The 22,026-nt window shown below is 37.0% G+C and overlaps 1 protein-coding gene across 1 annotated transcript in view; it reads left to right on the top strand.

Moving 5' to 3' along the window:
* The window catches only part of CTLA4 (cytotoxic T-lymphocyte associated protein 4), a 7,535-nt gene extending 2,750 nt beyond the window's left edge, over positions 1 to 4,785 (top strand). Inside the window, exon 4 of the mRNA XM_072418787.1 lies at positions 266 to 4,785. Within this exon, the coding sequence (XP_072274888.1) occupies positions 266 to 355 (90 nt within the window). The 3' untranslated portion in view covers positions 356 to 4,785. The remainder of the gene's footprint in view (positions 1 to 265) is intronic.
* The last annotated feature ends 17,241 nt before the right edge of the window (positions 4,786 to 22,026 follow it).

Consider the following 22,026-nt stretch of genomic DNA (forward strand, 5'->3'; position numbering starts at 1 on the left):
ACATTACTTTGTATATCCTCTCTATATAAAGCACAAAACATGGATTTAATGTGAATGTGCATTACTGGGATAGGAAAGGCATGCTGTCATGTGAACCCATCTGGGAAAAGTGACAGCAAGTGATTTCCTACTGTTCTCCCACATTTATTTTTAGTTTACTAGACCCATTGTGTTTTATACTAATATATCCACAAATATTTTTGGATTGCTTATTCTACATGTTTGTAAAAATGTTTAGTTAAAAGTCTTAATTATTGTTTTACAGAGAAGGAAAAGGAGATGGGACACCAGCCTTTATGGGCATGTGCTGCAATCAAATTGCAAAAATTATCATCCCTATTATATTCAAATGTGATTGGGATATTACTAAAACAGGCTGGAAACCTCATTTTCACTGAGCACATTATTATTCATCTCTGCATGTTAATATTTCAAGAAAGAAGATTATTGTTTCTGCAGCAAACACTGAAAGATTAAGCTGAGTATGTATTATTTTGCTGGGACTATTTACAGTTCTAGGTTGTGTCTACATCTCCTACATTTGAGGGGATGCACATTTATTGCTGCATAATGCTTGTGCTGCATAACAGTATATGTCTTAAACAAACTGAATTCACATAATATTCTTCTTAATAGAATTTCTATGGTATTAAAGGAAAGCTTTCTATTGAAGAGAATAGTGGTAGCAGCCATTGCTGACTTCCTATTCCTCAAATGCTGGCTGCTGGGCTGTTTGATGATCCTGTAACACTTCTCCAAAAAAAAGACTTAAAATATTGAAGTCAAAATACTATAATAATATCCAGGAAACAAGAACCTTTAGCATGGGTCAGGAATAGTATCATCCCATATCTCTCTAAGGAGAGTTGTACTTTCAAGGACAGGTTCCCTTTCTAAGAAAACCTACAAGCTCAACTTTTTCAGCCCCTAGCCTCATCTAGTCTAAGTATGCCCTCCCCCACATACATTCAACTGCTACCACCAGTTAAACACTCATCCCCCACTTCCTGGCACTGGTTGTCCTCTCCGGTGTCTTTTAGCCCTATAATTTAGCTGCTGGCCATTCCTGGGCAATGATTTCTCAGTTAAATGGACTTTTACTTCTTTAGTAGTATGTCCCCTTTTGAGTTTATAAGAACTTACTTTCCATATACAGCTAAAAGCTGAAAAAGCATTTTAGACCGCAAAAAGTAATGGCCTCCTCCAGGGCTTAAAATCAGTAGGGTTTCTGATTTTGGAGAATAGGGGTTGTGGTTGAGGATTTTAGGTTAGGAGTCTGAGGAAGGTTGATGGGTAGGTTTCTTAAGCAATATAATTTAGATCTTACTTTTCACAAGCCTCTTCACTGCACAAATGTTTTCTGTGAGCTTTAGCATGTAGATATGTACACAACAGAGACACTAATTCTTTATGGTGCCCATGGGTACACATTGTAAACTGGTAGGACATTTAAATACATATAAAAAACATCCACATATCACACTTCCAACATGAGTTTTAGAATTACAATTTCCACTTGTTCCATTGAAAAGCCATATTTATAACGATAGATCAGTAATTTGCATTCATGAGCAAGTCATGTAAAACTATATATAAGTCATATAAGAGCTATATGTAAAGTAAGCAGGTGCAAGTTCAGTGCTACTAGACACACTTTAGTTCCATGTAGTACAAGTTTAGTATTATCCTGGTACCTCAGACAAAGGCAGTTACATGTTGGAGGATTTTAAAGATTAAAGGAGAAGAAGAAAGGAAAAGATAGGCTTTTAGAGTGAAAAATATATTTGTGTTTATTATATATAGAGTCTAGGTCGTCCTATTTCCAACATACCATTCCTAGTCTATATATGAGAATACAACATGACAGAAAGTGTTGACAAAGCAAATATAAATATGTATCTTTCAAAATTTCGAGCTTATCTCATGTCCCGACGTGTTTCACCAGATTGGCTTCTTCAGGGGATTATTGAGATCATAATAGTAGATGCATTGAAAGTAAATTACAAAAATTCTTTTGATGCTTAAAAACAAAGGTAAGAGTATCAAGGAAATATCCACATTGGAGTACATCTAGATCCTTGAGATGTTCAGTACTGGTGCTTGATACGTATGGATCTTTAAATCCCAGGAATATTAAAAGAATATAGAATTAGATTAAGTGATGAGGTACTTTAAAAAAGGAGTGTCTTCAGGTAACATGTTGTTTAGATATTGGGTAATGTATGTGCATTCTGGCATTTAATCATGGTTAAATGGAGGGTTAGTCCTTCACTGATAATGTGCCCCTGGAGTGTAGGTATGGTATGGTATGGTAAGGTAAAGTAGGTGTCACTCCCCTGTCTAGGAAAGTGCTTTATCGTTGGTGGTTAGTGGTGAAGGACAGGACGCCGACACCCAGTCTCAAGTCCCTCCTCCTTCACCACTAACCACCAACGATAAAGCACTTTCCTAGACAGGGGAGTGACACCTACTTTACCTTACCATAACATCTGTTGCCTACACTCCAGGGACATTTACTTGCCTACTATTATGATCTCAAAAATCCCCTGAAGAAGCCAATCTGGCGAAACGCATTGGGAGAGAGATAAGAGATAAGCTCAAAATTCTGGGAGATATATATTTCTGTGTGTCAACACTTTCTGTCATGTTGTATTCTCATTAATAGACTAGGAATGGTATGTTGGAAATAAGATGACCTAGACTCTATATATAATAAACACAAATAGATTTTTTCACTCATGCCCTAAAAGCCTATCTTTTCCTTTTTTCTTCTCCTTTGATATTTAAAACATTTTTTAGGCTTGGCAAATTTTATATCCTATGTTACCTTTCCAGAAGAAAAATAATCCCATACAAAGCCATCCTGATAACATCCTTTCTCTATTATACTTTTAAAGATATTTATGTGATATTATGTATCATTTGTACTATGTAATACTACACAACAATAACATGCTTTAAAATGCAACTTCAAAAATTATATAAAATACATATAACAGTAACAATAAGCACACTTAAAGGTCTCTATTTTTTAAATAAGGGAATCGTACATTACCTCAAACATTCCCTAGTGGGAATCAAATACTGCTGTTGAAAAACATAGACTCGGAAGATTCCCATCAGTCAGGGAATCTCAGATTCCCTGTTTTATAAATAGAGCCCAAAGAAATACTTCTAAGCATGAAGTGCTACTTTAACAAATGACTCCTTTTAAGCTGTCACAGGAACGCAGCACACAAATTGTATACCCAACAATACCTAATAATTTACAAACTATTTTCTAAACAAAAATACATTGTAGTGGACACAAAACATGTATCACCATGCATGTATTTTGTCAAGTGCGAAAAAAAGTATTACTATAATTCTGGAATATAAAAAAAAACTTTTGCTTTTTCTACACTATGTAATCAAAAAAATTAATATGAGTCAATCAGATATTTTTTCTTGCCTCCTATAGCAACATTAGGTGTCGTTTACATGCCAACAGCATGGAAATATTATAATTAATATATTTTCTACAGGAAAATGCATGTGTAAAACCTGTCTACTGATTAAATTATTATAAATAGAATAGCAGTATCTTACAAAAAGGCTTTTAATATATAATATATGATGTGAAGAATCTCTACTTTGAGAAAATTACTGAAGCTATACACTTTCCGTATGTCATTGAACCTCTTGGTGGATGGCCAAATGATGTTTTTTTGTTATTACGATAACATGGTTAGTGAAAGTTTGGTATGACAGACAACAAGGTTAAACGTCTGCATGGAACTTATTAATAATACACTCCAAAGGTTTTACCTTTATCGGCCTGATTTGCTAAAGTTTAAGTCACACTGCCAGCAAAGGTGAGCATTGATCAGTTTCTTTTGGTGACAATCTTGCTTATGTACCCATGAACAAGATTTGCATGCTATGAACAATAATCATTCTGTGGGCTTCAGACTAGTTCTTCAAAATGGGAGTTTAGAGCCAGATTATTACTTCATGTTCAAGGCCATTTGTCTTGTTGTGATCCCTTTTACCCCAATTGACTGGCTATCTTTGGCCTGTGTTGATGGGTTTTGGCTGTTTGCATATGACCTGCAAGTGACCTTATTCTGGCCTGCATTTGATCTGCTCCAAGGCAGTTTTGCATTCCTACAGTATGAGAATGCAAAACCGTCTTGAAGAGTACAAAAACTTTATTGAAGTACATGAACTAGAATGAATCCCATAGTCACACAAAGCATAATGAACATATGAGTGAAGAAACTGAAATAAATAGTATACTTTGCATTAGCAAACTACCAACCCACTTTGCTAGCTGTTCAGTCTTCAAAGTCCTAACTCAAAATGGAACAGCAACACCAAGGACCCAGTCATACTGGCAGATGAGTGTTAGTTGTGTAGATAGCTGTGTGCAGAGTTCAATAGCCCACTGAGTGTGATTGAAAAATATCAAACCCGGCCCTATATGGTACGCTAATATATGGTATAATATTGTAGTTGTGTTAACAGTAACAACTGATCTATAAAGCAAATAATTTGCCTAATACATTGTGTCAATGTTGTGTACATCCTTTACATAATAAATTATGCATATGCTTCTAGCATTATCCTTGTATCCTATGTGTTACATCATATTTTCACAAGATGAAATGTGTATTTAGTGATATGTTTTCTGTGAAAATGCATTAATAATACCATTAAATGTTTTGTTTTAATCAAACTTTACTATAAATATGGTGTGCATAGGAACTGCTTCCTCCAATATTCTAATAAAATATTATAATTTTACTTTGTTACAGTTTGTTTTTCCAGAGCATTAATACCAGCAAGCTGAAACTTGCAGAACCAATTTATTCAGAAATGAATATGAGTATTATTAGGCAGTTGGGATTTATTTAGGTTGGTGAATAAAGTGCAGTTGTGTACTCTGAATACCTTTCCATGTGTTCCATGTGGAGAAAGGATTTTTCCACTTCATCTCATAATTCATTAAAATATATCTCAAATAAACAAAATTAACATTAAGGAAAAGTTAGAACTTTTGTGACTTTTGACTTTTTTTTGTTTTTTATTGAATATTTATTTGCTGGGTTTGAACCCCCCGGGGAATTTCCCCCTACTTCCTGTCTAAATGACAATATAAAAATACCATTGCATTGTGCAGCAAAAGGTATGCACTTCACTCCAATGCCAAGAGGTAAAGCATTTACTGCACATATATTAATTGAGTTTATGGTGGTTGTGTGCTTCTTTGTATCCAATCCCAATAACTATACAGACACAAAATACATTTCTCACAGGACACACAAAGATTTTAGAAAGACAGAGATAATCATAATTTCATCATATTCTAGAAAATAATAAACTTTTATTTACAAATATTAAAACTTTATCACAAAACCAACATGATTCCATCAGCATGTAACACATTTAATTTAAACAAAAGTAGCATGTGTTTAGCTTAGTCAGCTCCTTGGGCTCCAGGTCAAAAGTCAATACAAAATACCTAACATATACAGATAATGTACTAAGCATAACTATGCCAGGAGCCTGATCATGTTTTAAACACGTTTCACAGCATCCTAAGCCCCTTTGTCGAGGAAAAAGAAGGAGACTATTATGGACATCTGTGGACTGATGGATAAGTACACACTACTCCAGAATAAAAAATACGACAGTGGAGGTTGGCAAAGTGAAGGTCCCCTAATAAAGATGTCTAAGAAGGTTTCAAACAGAAAGAGTGATAGTTTCATAGCTAGCATATTGGTCTCCCTGGAAACGGTGTTAGCATGTTGCAGTAAATGAGTGGTTAAAAATTAAGGCTAAGATCTTCCATGGTAATCCAAGGTAGATCGGTTGAGGAGAGACGGGTGATACGACAACTGACGGTTAAATCTTTCACTATTAGTCTGAATATGAAGCCCATTTCCTAAGCAGCTGCAGTGTCTCTTTACCCTTTTATTGAAAGGGAGGTTTCTGCATACCATCAAATCCACTCCTTTGTCTCCACAATAACACAGAGATTTTCGGATAAAGATTGGACCTCTGGATAAATTGTAATTTAGGCCGAACCCAGAAAAAAGAGCCATAATGGAAGTTTATCTGGCTTACAAACCCACATTTAATTATGAGGAGAGGCGTACAGGTTTAAGTAGATGCCATGTGTTTCTTCCCACTAGGTCTACAACAGAAATTCTGTCTGACTACCGTAGAGCCTGGAGGGCGATTCCCTCCTCTAGTTTTTTTTATGGTGCCCACATTTCTCCACACCGCTCCCATCTTATGCCCCACTTCTTGAAATGTGGTGTAGCCGATGCAGATTCATTTCACATGTTCTGGGGCTGTACCCTAGTTAAAAGATTTTGGAGGCAGGTGGTGCGGTTTGCATTGAACCACCTGGTAACATATTTCCTGCTTACTCCTATCTGGGCTGTGTTTGGAGTTTTGTCGGAACAGGTCCGGGTAGCCAGAGGATGCAGCAGACTCCTCGCAATTATATCATTGGTGGCCAAGAAGGCGATTCTACATCAATGAATGAGTGCAGACCCCCCTACTTTGCATTTATTTTTAGTGAAACTTAGACACGTTTTCCAAATGGACTGGTTAGAAGCCCTAATTCACAAAGGTTTAAAGACACAACATTTTTTGAGCTATGGGAGTCATATATAAATATGCTAACACTGGATACTAAACGGTGTAAAAACCATGTTTGAGCAGACTTCCTGGTATGTCACCAGTCTATTGAGCAATGACCCACCTGTAGTCTTGTAATGCATTTTATGCAGAATTATGATGGTCTCCTAATGTATCTTTTATTGTAAGACTTTGCTTATCTGAATGTAATTGCACGATAACTGTTAAGTAATGTTGCGTTAATGTTTGTATCTCAGTATTGTTTATTTGTTAGTATGTGGTATCCTGATTCACCTGTGTTGATATTTTCTGTTATGTTGTAATTGATGGTTTATAAATTCCTCTGTTGTATGTTTGAAAAATAAATAAAAATTATATGAAAAACAAAATTAGGGCAAGGATACTTCACGGGAGTGTGTCATAAATCAGATGCATAGAAAATGACTTTAAGTAAGTTTATGAACTCACTACAAGGGTTATGACGAACATCTAGGAATTCATATATTTGATTCCAGCAATTATGCTAACAGTTTGAAACGTGTTGCTTCCAAGGCTGACTGTTATCATGGTTCCGTGTTTCCCCTGGTCTCTGGGATCAAATTTTGAGAGAACAACTTTGGTGCTTTCCTGACACAAGACACGGAAGCAAGTCCTCTAGATTTCCTGATGAATCAGACAGTTTCAGCGAAATGTGTAGAAAATAATATTATCTAAAGATTGTGTCTGAAACTTTGTAAAATACAAATAAGTATGGTGATTTGTATTTATTATATATTTTAATATGAACAAATAAAAATATCATTATTTTTTGTTCTGATTTTAATTGGGGTGTCTTTTTTTCTTCTGTTTTTTTTAAATGTTGTTTTGCTTGAATCTGAAATCATTGGGATGTGGCAGTTTGTGTAAAATGTAAAGATTGATTGGGAAGAACAATTTGTATCAGACATAACTGGTAAAAAAATAGATGGGGTCACCACTGTCTTATCCTGGGGGGGCTTCACCTGCAGCACATGGATCTGCTAAAATCCAATTCCCCAGCACCGCTAATCCCACCTGGGCTGGGCAGGGACTAGGAACTCCAATATATCCTCCAGGAACTCGGAACTCACGTAACTTCGTCTATCCAGAGCCTCTCAGGTTGTAAGCTCTTCTGGGAGGGGTCCTCTCCTTTATCATTTGTCTGTCATTTGCAACCCCTATTTATGTACAGAACTGTGCGATATGTATAGATACAGTTTATTTATAATAATAATGGAATATTGTAATAGAATGTTCCATTTTCCTTGTTTCATGACTTCCATTAGTTAGAAGTGGTTAGCTTGAGCATTCAGCACCTGAAGTTGGTCCATAAAACTTTGGAACATTTTAAAAAGAGTCACAGTTTAGAGATAAGACTCACATTATTCTGAAATATATCCCCCAGAAGACTCATCAATTAAGTAATTAGTTCATTTTGTCAATCAGTAAAACTTTCAATACTGCTATCACATGCTTCCTAACTAACTATAATGAAAAAAAGAATAAAATGAATGTATTCTTGGATTATAAAAGAAAATATGTGAATGACAAGGTAAGCGCACAAACTCAGAAAAAATGAATATAGAGTGTGTCACTGATTTTCACTAGAACTGGCATGACATTGTTCATTTCTCCACAAGGACAAGCTGCTTCTTGTAAATGACGATGTAGGAAGACGTGCTCTAATGAAAACTGCTGACACCAACATGAGTGATTTCTTTTATATACTTAAGCAGTGTATTGTGGGTAAGCTTTAATGCAAGAACCAAAGCTTGACAAGGTACAATCTTCATTGGTAAACCACTGATGACTATTTAATAATAGTTTCCATCTTCTGACCAAAGAACTGAAACTAACAACACAGCAGATATTATTGATGCAGAATACTGGGTCGTCCATTTTTGGTGGTTATTACGACAGGCAAAACTTGTTATACATTACGCCTCTTCAGTGCTTAGTTCAGTAAAATACATCTTTCTAGAGCCATATATATATAGCTATTTAATTTTCCAGCAACCAAATTAATAGTGTCAAGTTGAAAGCCACATTCCTAAGATGTATATTATATGTAAATAGGTTATATCATAAGTTTGCACACATTTTATTTATGAATTTGTTATATCCAGGATCTAATATAGAAATATATATAATCATGAAACATAATAATAAGTATTACAAAGTATGAAAGGGCACAGATAGAATTTTGTAATAAACAAACCAGGATATATTATATATATTAGGTTCTTATGAGTAGAAGCCATCTTTTTTAATAATAGCTATGTATACTTCTGGCATTCTCTCTTTTTATTAACAGGTGTGCCTTGTCAAGAGGTAATTTCTGGAATCTTTGTTTTACTAATGTGTTAGACACAATCTGTTGTGTAATGCAGATATATATATATATATATATATATATATATATATATATAGTATATTCATTTTCTGATATGATTCTAAGCAGTGATTTATGGGCAAGAACAATTATGATGACTTGCTCGTGCATTTATTGTATTTTCAGGTATACAGTATATTGTCTGCCGAATATTAATACCAGCATAGGAAGTAAATAAATTAAAAGAAGTAAACGTAGACATGTTCAGTGATTAAAAGGAATTGACATTGACTAATGAGCAGTTTTGATTCACAACATGTTATGGTGTTTAGGAGATAATGAGGATGCTCTTCTACAATAACCCCAACTTATTAACTAATGAATTCAGAGCAAATTGTCAGCAGGCTAATAATCAGATCAGGGGAGGTCAACATAGGTGGACACAATGAACAATGACTGGTAATAGTCTCCAATATACACGGTGGGGGGTTATCTTTAAACTCACTTGCTGCAAAGAAGTATTTCGGACGTCACTTCAATTTCAGGGCACTCTGCCCAATTTTACTTAAAAAACAGCAACACAAATAGGCAAATCCAAGGTTTTTCCTTGCAGCTGATCAAAGTCATCCACAGTATAACAACAAAATATAGCCTCCTGGCTTTCTCTGCAGGACCCACAGACCTCAAATTTGGGAGACCTCCTAGGCTCTCCCGGCACCTCCTGAGCCACCTGGACTCAAGCTGTAGGTGCATTTTTATCAGTGGCCAGATGCAGACATTCTCAATCACTGGCCTGGAAAAGGGATGGAGTGCTTGGCCCACCCATTCCTTCCAGGACACTCCGGACCTGGATCCCAAAGGGGATGCAACAATTCTTCAGCAATACAATTACAAACAGACTTATTCAGGCCCTTTAAGTACATGATGCCAAATATGTTCCAACTTCGACATAACATACTTGATTCTACCACAACACATATTCTCTAATTTACTCCAAAGCAAGATTCCTTCTACATAAATTACAAAAAAAAAATAATTGGATAACTTTTCTAATTTTCTTAAGATCCCTAGAACCTGCATTAAAATTTACCATGAATCTATAAAAATCATATACATCCCAGTTCAGTAGTTTTATTACAGACTTGCCAAACTATTTCCCATGTTACTTGTGCTACATTCTAGGACACATTTTATGTAAAGTTCCTCATTACTTAGCTCAGTGGTCCTTAACCTTTTGGACATCACAGACCAAATTTACACACCACAGACTAAATTTACGGACTCCGGATCGTGCATGAACGGGGAGCTATGTGTCACTCAAAGGAGAAGAAACTTCCCCAGAGTGACGTCATGATGCCAGAACCTGCCGATTCTCCCATCGTAGGTCTGAGCCAACACGTTTGATTTTTTCTGGAGGTGCATAGGGCCTGATTTATTAAAACTCTCCAAGGCTGGAGAGGATACACTTTCATCACTGAAGCTGGTATCCAGTAAACCTGTAAAAGATTTTTTTCAAAGTAATTTGCTATTTGCTAGAAAATTTTTTGAATCCTGGACCAGATCCATTCCAAGTTTGCTAGATTACCCAGCTTCACTCATGAAAGTGTATCCTCTCCAGCCTTGGAGAGCTTTAATAAATCTGGGCCATAGTGCTGAATTGGAGAAGGCTGGCTCCACACTCATTACATAAACCCATCAACACCTTCTTCTAAGGAGAGACAAGCAATGCAGATTAGTTGGGTGATATGCATAGTTTTTTTATAGCAAAAATATATCTGAGTAAAATAAAAAGTGTTAAGATCAAGAACTGAGGTAGTAAAAAATAGCATCAAAGATTTCACTGATTGTTTTGGGGGCTTCTATAATGGCATTTAGAAAGAGTTGATAACTGAACCAAACCCCACAGTCTTCATGATGGATCGTGATCAAATCAACATCTGGATTAGTTGTAAAGCTTACAGGTTAATGAACTGTTGCTACTAATGACGTCCTGATTGAGGACTATTTTACGGTTTATAGTTGTGAATATTAGAACTACATAGTAAAGCTCTGCAGCATTATTTACCTATATCAATCAGTGAGTCATCAAAATCATTACATAGATCTATATTGACCTATATGTTGACCAGCATTTATTAACTAGATTCACCCATATTGACTATATTACAGTTCACCCCAAAATTAGAGAAATTGGAATTTGTGTTTCCATATCTAAGCCAGGCAGATTTACTCATTCCACTTAGCGTGTTATTGTAGGCAGTGCATAATTATTTACTAGATAAAACTATTAGGTGTAAGCAGCTGGTATTTCAGTAAGCGCTGTAAAAGTTTGTGTCCACACAATTAGAAGTTCATTTACCTTTTTTACCATTTTTTCTCACCTGTTATAAGCAGTTCCAGAATAAAGCAACCTCAAGTACAATATTGAATACTCTGATCATTTATCTCAGAAGATCTTTGACATACAGTTTAGGAATGCAAGAATGTAATGGTTGGTTATCTAATACTCTATCATATTCTGATCTAATTTTAGATTACTGAACAATGGAATAATTTTTAAATGAGTAAGCAATACACATTTATATATTCAAAGTCATTTGTCAAAGTCAAGTAACATTTAGTGGTAAAACAGAACATTGCATAAAAGTAGAAAATTAGAAAACATCAATAAAGAGCATAGAACAATCTGAAGAATCTGAAATGACCTTACAGTGCCTGATGTAATTGGCCAGAATGGTCAGTTGGCGCCCACCGTTGGGAAGCAGGATCTGTAACATCTCTCTTGCTCTGAGTATTAGTTTGTATTGCGGATCTCCCCACTGCTTATTAGTCATAATTTTACATGTAGTGCCATGTCTCCATAATAATTTGGCTGCTAGGAAATCCGTGGCTCAATATAATGTTTGAATTATCCAGTGGAGGGATATACAGGCTCAAAAGATGGGTGGGGGTGGAAGCCTTATATAATGATATGGGGAAGTCCAAAATAGTAGTGATAGGTGTGGTTTTAGGACATACCCTTCACCAAAATCTACTAACTTGCACAAAATCTATTCTGTGGTGATATACCAAATTGTTATCTGTCTATACAGAGTGCAAAGTTTAAGTGTGTCTCCATCAAAGATCTGGCAAAAGTGTGTGAGTCCCTGGTCAGCCGTATGACTATAAACAGTTAGTGGGTAATTTTTTTTATGCTGTTTTTATGCTTTTATGCTGTTTTTAGAATTCAGTGCAAAGTATTGCAGGATACTCAAGCCAGAGTCCCTACCATCACATAGCATGGTGAATTATAAACAGTGGGTAATTTTTTTATGCTGTATACATTTTTTAATGTTTTACAGGATGTACACATTTTTTAATGTTTCTTTTAATAATGAATTATAGGACCACACTCAAGTCCAAAACACCAGTAAGTGTGTGTATGAAAACTAAGTAAAGTAGCTTAGGATCGGATATTACACTATTAACCTCCCTGGCGGTAAGTTTATTTAGTATTTTTAAATGTCAAATTGGTACATCAGTGCCCCCTGACGCACGCACACCACTTGCACACACATCACATTCCTGGCCGGCATCTGCACCCCTCGCCTCACGTCTCCAACATTCACACGCAGGGGATGCAGATGCCGGGCATCACCAATGGGATGCCGGCCAGGCATGAACAAGTGGACACTAATGCTGAGCTGGCATTGCTGGAGGACACCGCGGGATTGTGAGGACCAGGTAAGTCCTCAATCCAACCCTGAATGTGGCTCGAGGTTCCACTTTTTGTAATGAAATTTTACCTTGAGCCACACTCGGATTACCGCCAGAGGGGTTAAACTATGGACCAAAATTATTAATAATAATATTAATATTAATAATACTAAGGAACATGAAGCCAGCTGAAGAAAACATGATATTTGGGATCTATCAAGCAGGGAGGCAAAAAAATACATTTAGGTTAAGTGTTGGGTATTCTCTTAGTGTAACATTAAAACTTAGACAATAGGGGTAATGTTTTTCTTTTTTACATTTCGTCCTTCAGCTCTGCCTTAAAGAGAGTGTGCAATGAAAAAGTTAAAACTGCTGCAGATATAAAGTGTAACCATCAGTTCTCCAAAGTATACAGGCCAATCGGATAGGCCAATATTGTTCAACCTACTTCCTGTACACTCAGATTGTCAAGGACCCAACTCTTGGGGGTATCTCACCAAGCTGCCCTTGGCTTACAGAAGGATGTTGCAAACAGTGGTTGGCCACATCATTATGTGATTCTGGTTTCTGCATCATTCAGGACCTGCTCACTGCTGGCAAATTTATTTTAATTAGCAAACTTGCCAAATTTAAATGTTTTTGCATTTTAATTTTCTTTATAACTCATAACGTTTAGTCCTTTGTATTAGACTGGGAATAAAAGTACATTTTGATAACCATCTATACCAGCTGACTGACTTTTCTTAAAGAGGAACAAAATGCAAAAACACCTTCAATCCCGCAGGGCAGCCTGATCACTTTGGGAGTGTCCGGCATCTGGTCCCGCGTATTCCTGGCATACTTCCCCGGCGCCGCCATCTTCGTCTTCTCTTCTGGGTTCCTCATCCTATGTCACCTGACTCAGGCACGAGATTGGGTGATGTAGGATAAAAAAGATTTTCCGATCTCCCTGCACATGCGTGAGAACGTCAAATTTTTCTCTTTGAGCAAAAAGGCTCCTTCTGTGCATGCCTGAGATGCTCAGGCATGTGCAGAAGAACGTCCAAGAGCCTCCCAGGATGCCTGACGTAGGTATCCTGGAAGGCTTTGCACTCCCATTAGGGGGCGGTGTTGCACCTTTTTTTGCTTTGTTTTTGAAAAAAGGGTGTTGCACCTATAAAAAAAAACAAAAAAATATTTTTACCCTACATATACCTTAATAATAACCTTTATATAAAGTGAAAATTCTATATAGTTTCTATTCTCTATATAGTATAAATTCTATATAGTATAGTTACTCTTTAAGCTGTCAGTACTACAGTACAGAGAACACACTGCCTGGCTATGCTACCCCTGCACAGCATTGGAACATAAGGTTTATCCAAACCACAGCACAAAGATGACAAATTCAGTGCAAAGTATTGCAGGATACTCAAGCCAGAGTCTCTACCATCACCATTGCATAGTGAAACTAAACAACAAGAGATTGAATGTAGACAACACAAGGAAGGGGTCCAAACTCACAATCTAGTTTACACACATAGTCATAGGAACCAGCATACCCATTAGGAAGATTTCAGGATTCACATTATGATTTAAACTTATAGAGAGATTAGTAAACCTCTGAGCAACAAATGGAGCAGAGATAATAGAAATAATAATAATAATAATGGAGTGTGTGTGAAGATTTGTTGCTTAAATTTACCAAACACTTTACAATGCCCCGAGGAACCTCCTGGGTGACTTTTAGCAACCATGCAGGGGGGACTTCACCTGGACGATGGACAGGCAAAGATTTACTCCAGTGCTGAGGGTACACAGGAAGAGTGCATTCCTGGTTTGCTGGATCACCCAGCTTACCTGATGAAAATGTATCCTTTCCAGCTTTGGAGAGCTTTATGAATCAGACTCAGTGTGTTTAAAGAAACAGATCGTTAACAGGTAAGTGGGGAAGGGAAGCCTGACTCTTCCGCAATAATAAATCCTGCCTGCTTGCAATTTTTAGTTGTTGGTTCCACTTTATATTTTTATTGGGCTGTGCAACTTCATGCAAAGCACCTTAATTCATGCAAAAGGAGCCTGGGACTGCTTTTGAGACCCTCTATAATTTTCAGGTTGGAGGGGGAAGATATTACCTACCAATAAACTAATCAAAAAGTATTTTCTGGTTTCAATAGCAAATGTAATTGAATTTGAAGCAGCAGTGCCACCTTGTGGTTACTATGTTAAATTGGTGAAAGTTGATCAGAGCTTGTGTAGTTTTGTAATCTTTTTTACAACTCTTGGTTGGTTGTAATCCCGAATTGCACTTGGGGTCGCTTAAAACATAAAATACCCCACTTACCTTGTTCCGTTGGCGTCCCCAGCGTCCTGCTGGTCCCTGCAGGTCCTCAGTACACGTCTTCTTTCTTTGATCTTCAGTCGGCAACTGCAGAGTCGTTCTCCAGGGTTTCCCTGTGACGTTGGTGCACGCATCGGTGGGGGCCGGAGGAGCAGCCGGAAATTCAAATAATTTTGTACTGGATTCAATGTAAAAGAACTGTATTGAGTCCAATACAAAGAAATCTTTACATAATATAGTACCAAATATTTCAAGGATCCAGGGGTACCCCAATGTGGATATTTCCTTGACACACTGATACCTTGTATCTTTGCTATTAAGCATCAATAATTTATTACTTTTTACTTTTAATGCATCTACCATTATGATCCCAATAATCCCCTGAAGAAGCCAATCTGACGAAATGCGTCAAGCCAAGGGACAAGCTTAATGTTTTGAGATACATATATATATATATATATATATATATATATATATATGTATTTGTTGTGTCAAGATTTTTGCTATGTTGCATTTGTATATATAGACTAGGAGTTTTGTGTTGGAAATAGGACTACCTAGACTCTATATATAATAAATACAGATACTTTTCACACATGCCTTAAAAACCTTGCCCTTCTTCTTCTGTTTTGATATGAAATATTTATAGGCTTGGCAAATATTATAACTTATGTAACCTTCTATAAGAAAAATATTCCCATACAAGTCATCCGTATAACATTCTTTCTCTATACACTGTTGTTTGTTTTACATCTTAAAACTTCAAGTATAAATGTATATTTGGGTGACATGTTTAAAAAAAACAACTTTGGTCACTGTTGTTTATTGGCCCCAGGAAACTTGTTTATATCTGTACATGTATACTTAGTTCTCCTAACAATATGTACATTTGTGAACAGTGAATTTTTTTCCACTTTTGGGTAATGTGTTTCAATAACAATTTCTGTCTTTATTATTCATTTCAGACCTCCCCCCATATTTACATATACCTGTATTTGTATATTGAGTTCCAGCAAAAGTGTGAACATTTGTATATAGTACCTGGATTTTATATTTGTGTGGGGTGTTTGAAAAAGCAATTTTGCTTGTTTTAGCCTCAAAAAGTAATGTACGTCTGGACATGTATACCTTGTATGAGAATGAAGAATTTAATTCTAGATTTGGGTGATGTTTAAAAATCCAATGTGTTCAAATAAAGTACACCCGAGATTTTCTCATATGTACAGAGAAAGAGATTATTTGTTATTTTGCTACATGTTAGGAAACATTTTGTGCCAGCATTATTATAACTATATAAGTTATAAAAGAATAAGGACATGTCTGTTGGTGCTCATTCTATATTTTGAACATACTTCACAATTATGGAATGGGTATAATGGGCTCCTCAGTCAGCTCAAACCCAAACAAGATGTATTAGGTACAAGTACAGTAATTTCTGGTCACACAAGCAAGTCCTGCCTATACGTCCATGTGGTGCTGCCTGACCATTACAAGACAAGTTATCTTATAAATTATCTTAGATTGGGTCAACTCAGGCTTTCTCCTTCCAGACGCAGATCAATCTATTCTCAATGACCTATGAACAGTCTCCTGTCAGTTCCATCTGTGCCAAACACTCTCTCTAAACAGTTCATATGAACATTGCGATCATTTTTTTTTACATTTAACATCAAGGCTGTTATTAGAGGACTATAAACATGCAGAAGGAAAGTATGAGGACACTCAATGCAATGATCCATAACCCTTTTTTTCCCCTTAAAAGAAAGGAGGGAGGACTATCTAATACAGGATGTGTCAAGGTATGCTGTCAGTCATCTTTTGGCAATGTCTGAAGAAGGAGTTCAGAACCTTGCAGAAACCAGAGTCTGGTCAGAAGGCGGTAGTAGATGACAACATATGTGATCCAATATACGTTGGAATGGAAAAAGTTGTCATTTGCAGTATGTTGTCATCTCTTGAAATGGTGGAGGAACATTTGCAAGAGGTGTATGATCTAAAACTTCCCCCAGAGAAGAGACTCCTGGATGCAGTCTAGAAGGCCAAAATGGCCAAGCTCTCTGGGAAGCCTTTGTGCATCAATATAAGTAAGCAATGTAAATCAGCATATGCACATCCCTTCCTGCTGGCAGCAAGGATATATCTACTGACATTCACAACTCTGACACCTGTGCAAACAAGCAGGAAGCAGCTGTAGTACCACCACTGTTATAAGATGTGGTCTAACATTTTATTTAGGAAGCAGCATCCAGGCCACTGCACAGTTCCCACCAAAATGGTCCTCCTGCAATACCCCTCAACCCAAAAATTATTAACCTAGAAGAGCTAAAGAGCTATAGTGTCTTATGAAAACCACTTTAAGGCCATCTGCTTCTGCTATATTTCCTAAAATTTTTTAGGAAGTCTGCAAAACCGTCTGCTTCTATTATAAGAAATAACCAATGTTGTATGAAAATCTCTCCAGTGCCCTTCTGTCTCTGCTAAATAGAAAATAAATCTTTTCTACAACCTCTGCAATCAGAACAAACTATATTTTTATAGGAAGACCCCCTCCAAGGCTTATGGCCAAGACTGTACATTTTTTCCTTGGGAAGACCATCTCCATGGTCCTATTACCTGACCAATGACTAATGGAAAATGGTATCCATATGTACTTTATATGCAAGGGCCTTTGCTCTATTTTTCCATTACCAAGAAAGCTATTAGTGCTTTGCAATGTCATACTAATGGAGTTCCACTTTGTACTTTTAAAACCAGGGGGCCTGAAACTCAAATGTTTGGTTACAGTGACACATGCCTACCTTAAAATGTATTTATGCATCTAGCTTGATATAATTCTTACATTGTTTATGCCATAAACAACCCTTTGTGATTCAGTAGGACCATGATAAGAATTTATTACCCACCCACCACTGTACCACAATGTTCCTAAGACATTTGTTGATCTTGCTGCTGAAGTGACTCTACCAAACCACCAAAATGTCTACCCCATTATTATAAATGGAGGCTGAACCCAAACACTTTGACATGTTCAACTGAACAGGTTTAGAACCAAACAGAGGGATGTTCAACAACACTAGTAATTTATAGTCGACAAAGCAGTATAAGGAAACTCATGAAAACATGTAATATTATTATTATTACACAGTATTTATATAGCCCCTTCATATTACACAGCACTGTACAAAATCCATAGTCATGTCACTAGCTGTCCCTCTCACAATCTAATGTCCCTACCATAGTCATATGTCTTTAATACAGTCTATGGTCAATTTTTAGGGGAAGCCAATTAACCTAATTGCATGTTTTCGGGATGTGGAAGGAAACCGGTGTCCCCAGAGAAAAACCACACAGACACAGGAAGAACCTGCAAACTCCATGCAGATAGAGTCCTGGCTGAGAATGGAACCTGGGACCTAGCACTGCCAAGGCCAGCGTGCTAACCACTGAGCCACGAAATCATGAATCAGTGTATTGGATTGCAGCTGGGGATATGACAGGACATATTAGGACATTCCCAGAACATTTGGTATAGGAAGGAGACAGATGCCATACACTTAGAACTGTTATAAGGTTGAGAAGCCCATTGTCTTGTTTACTTTTTATCGTTAAACAGTTTTGTAAATAAAAGTTTTAATAATTTGCTAGGAAATGGCCTGTATAAAATGTTTATGTTGTTACTGAGCTATGATGAATATCTAAAGTTTTAGTTTATTTTGCCATTTTATTTTTTCATCTTGGCTCCCTAAGCACTGACTCATGAAGGAAGGGGACATACCGTATTTTTCGGCGTATAAGACGCTCCGGCCTATAAGACGCACCCAATTTTAAACGAGAAAAACCTAGAAAAAAAAGATTCTGAACAAAATACTAAAAAATCACTCTGTGTCAATGTATCGCCTTCTAATCACTCTGTGTCAATGTATCGCCTTCTAATCACTCTGTGTCAATGTATCGCCTTCTAATCACTCTGTGTCAATGTATCCCCTTCTAATCACTCTGACACAGAGTGATCAGAAGGGGATACATTGACACAGAGTGATTAGAAGGGGATACATTGACACAATGTATCCCCTTCTGATCACCCTGTGCCAAAAAATCATACTCACCCGATACCGCGATCCCGCGATGCTGTGGGCTTCTTCTTCTCCTCGCTCCCCTCCTGGCTGCAGCGCGTGTCCCCTCCTCCTCTGAGCGAGGAGAAGCCGACACGCATACCCCAGCGATCCCATAAGCAGGCTGATCCAGCCTGCTTACCGGATCGCGAGGGCACGTGTGCCGGCTTCTCCTCGCTCAGAGGAGGAGGAGACACGCGCTGCAGCCGGGAGGAGAGCGAGGAGAAGAAGCACGCAGCATCGCGGGATCGCGGTATCGGATGAGTATGATTTTTTTAAATTATATTTAACATGTATTCGGTGTATAAGACGCACCCACTTTTCCCCCCCAGTTTTGGGGAAGAAAAAGTGCGTCTTATACGCCGAAAAATACGGTATATCATACATTTAGAACAGTTAAGAGATTGAGAAGCCCAAGAATTAAAAAAAAATAAAATACTAAATTACACCATAACTATTTTCCCCGTTTTTTTCTTGCAGTAGTAGCCAATGTTTCAGAACCCTAGATACAGTATAATTACCTAAAATATATATTTGAAAGTAAATGATTTTTCATTTTGCCCAGCCAATGTGAAAATCTGCAATCCAGACAGGTTTGTGACCTTACTGTAGTTGAAAAAACAAATCCAGTTTTGAGTGAGTAAGGCTCTTGATACTAAAATAATATTCACGCTATGCTTTTTTAAATACTATAAATGTATATTTTTTATAATTTAAAAAATAGTACTTAATATAGTAATTAGAGTAATTATCAAAACTCTTAGATTAGTTTATACTATTCCACATATTTATTCTATTTATCCAGAGTACAGAGCCATATGGTCAAAGACAAGCGTGTATTTTTATTGGGCATCAAGTACAATAATGTTATATAGCAGGGTAACTGTTAAAGGAGAAGAGTGTTAAATACGTATTTCTAGGCTCAGAATTGCAAACATTTACATAATAGGCATCTATGTATGTGCATTTTGACTACATATTTATATGTAGTACCGTGTTTCCCCGATTATAAGCCATCCCCATTAAATAAGCCACCTCCGAATAATTAAAAAAGGCACTCACCCGTGAGTGAATAAGACATCCTCCGATATCCGATCCTGTGTGTGTCTCCTCCTGGCTGCAGTGGAGAGCCAAACTGAAACTAAGAAGCCGGCACACGCGCCCCCGCGATTCTGAACCAGGAAGCACACTGCTGATCCCTGCCCTAACGGAGTTACCCGGCCGTACAGTGGAAAAAAAGCTAAGTGAACAGAAGGGGAATATGAACGGCACAGAGTGATCAAAAGGGGACAATCAATGCACATGAGTAATCAGAAGGGGACAATCTATGGCACATGAGTGATCAGAAGGGGACAATCAATGGCACATGAGTGATCAGAAGGGGACAATCAATGGCACATGAGTATCAATGGCACATGAGTGATTTTCAACAATAAATGTGTACTGTAGTCTTCTTCATGGAAAAATAAGACATCCCCCTGAAAATAAGACCTAGGGCATATTTTGGCATTTCAAAAAATATAAGACAGTGCCTTATAATCAGGGAAACAGGGTATATGTATATGTGCTGTGTTTGAAATATATATATATATATTGGCCCTGATTTACTAAAGCTCTCCAAGGCTGGAGAGAATACACTTTCTTCAGTGAAGCTGGGTGATCCAGAAAACATGGAATGGATTTCTTAAAATAATTTGCTATTTGCTAGCAAATGTTTTGAATCCTGCACCAGATCCATTTCAGGTTTGCTGGATCACCCAGCTTCACTGATCAAAGTGTATTCTCTCCAGCCTTGGAGAGCTTTATTAAATCAGGGCCATTGTGTTTGTTTACACATTTTTCCTTTTTGCATTTTTAATTTATTACTGTCACATAGGGGCCAATAATCTATAATAATAATTCAATAATAATGCGATAGCAATGACATAACGTCGTCATTTGATGACTCATGATGCCGATACTACAGAGAGACTCCAATCTGCTTGTACTTTTTGATGTTGTGCCAAGATCCTGGCAGCTCTGGTGCTGTGAAAATATGGAAAACAATATGTTTGCAAGGGAAGGAAATGTCTGTGCTATTGCCAGTATGATTTTTTTTTCTGAGGGTATGCTTGTGATTCGGATTTCCAGTCCAGTGGCCGGATGCTCTCAGAATTCATGCGGTCATAATGTCAGGGAAAGGGCATCAACCAGCACAGGTACATCTGTAGTGTTGTATTAATGTTTAATGACTAACAGATCCATATTTTGGAGCTTTAAGGCTCCCTTTTACCAAATTTACCCCACATCTTCCTTAATTCAGTTTATTATTTATATCCGACTCCACAAACTCCCTTTATTTTAATAGAACACATATTGGAACATTGGTTTATCAGTCATTGTTCCTGATGAAGCAGATTCTGCGAAACATGCTTAATAGTTATTTGAGACTGAATGCACACTATAAAATATAATGTATTCATTCCTGTTTTAGAATATAACAAATGATGCTTTTATAACTGAGAGGTTCCCAAATGGTGAGAAATTGGTATATGTTGTCTTACTTGTCCACTAGAACCCCCTAATGTTCTAAAAAGGGGCACATATAGTTCACTTAGGTGAGTACAGAATTCTACATGATTTCTTTTTTTTTATTTATGTGTATCTGAAGTTCAACTCAAACAATTTTGTTATGTATTTCCAAATAACAAAATGAGGAAGTCTTTTTTCCATTGAATTGATTTATAGTAAATTAAACTTGGAATTTTTGGTGATCTCAGACAACTTCTTTACCACGTGTGTCTAATATTTTAGAAAACCACATCAAGGTATACACAGAGAGATGAAAATGCAGACTAAACTCTTCCGTTAAAAACATGGCCCACACGAAAAGAGCCACTTCCCTCATTAGTGCGTCAAAGACGTTTGAGGAGCTTGCA

Source organism: Pyxicephalus adspersus, chromosome 7, assembly GCF_032062135.1.
Source record: "Pyxicephalus adspersus chromosome 7, UCB_Pads_2.0, whole genome shotgun sequence".
In the NCBI taxonomy this organism is placed as follows: Eukaryota; Metazoa; Chordata; class Amphibia; order Anura; family Pyxicephalidae; genus Pyxicephalus; species Pyxicephalus adspersus.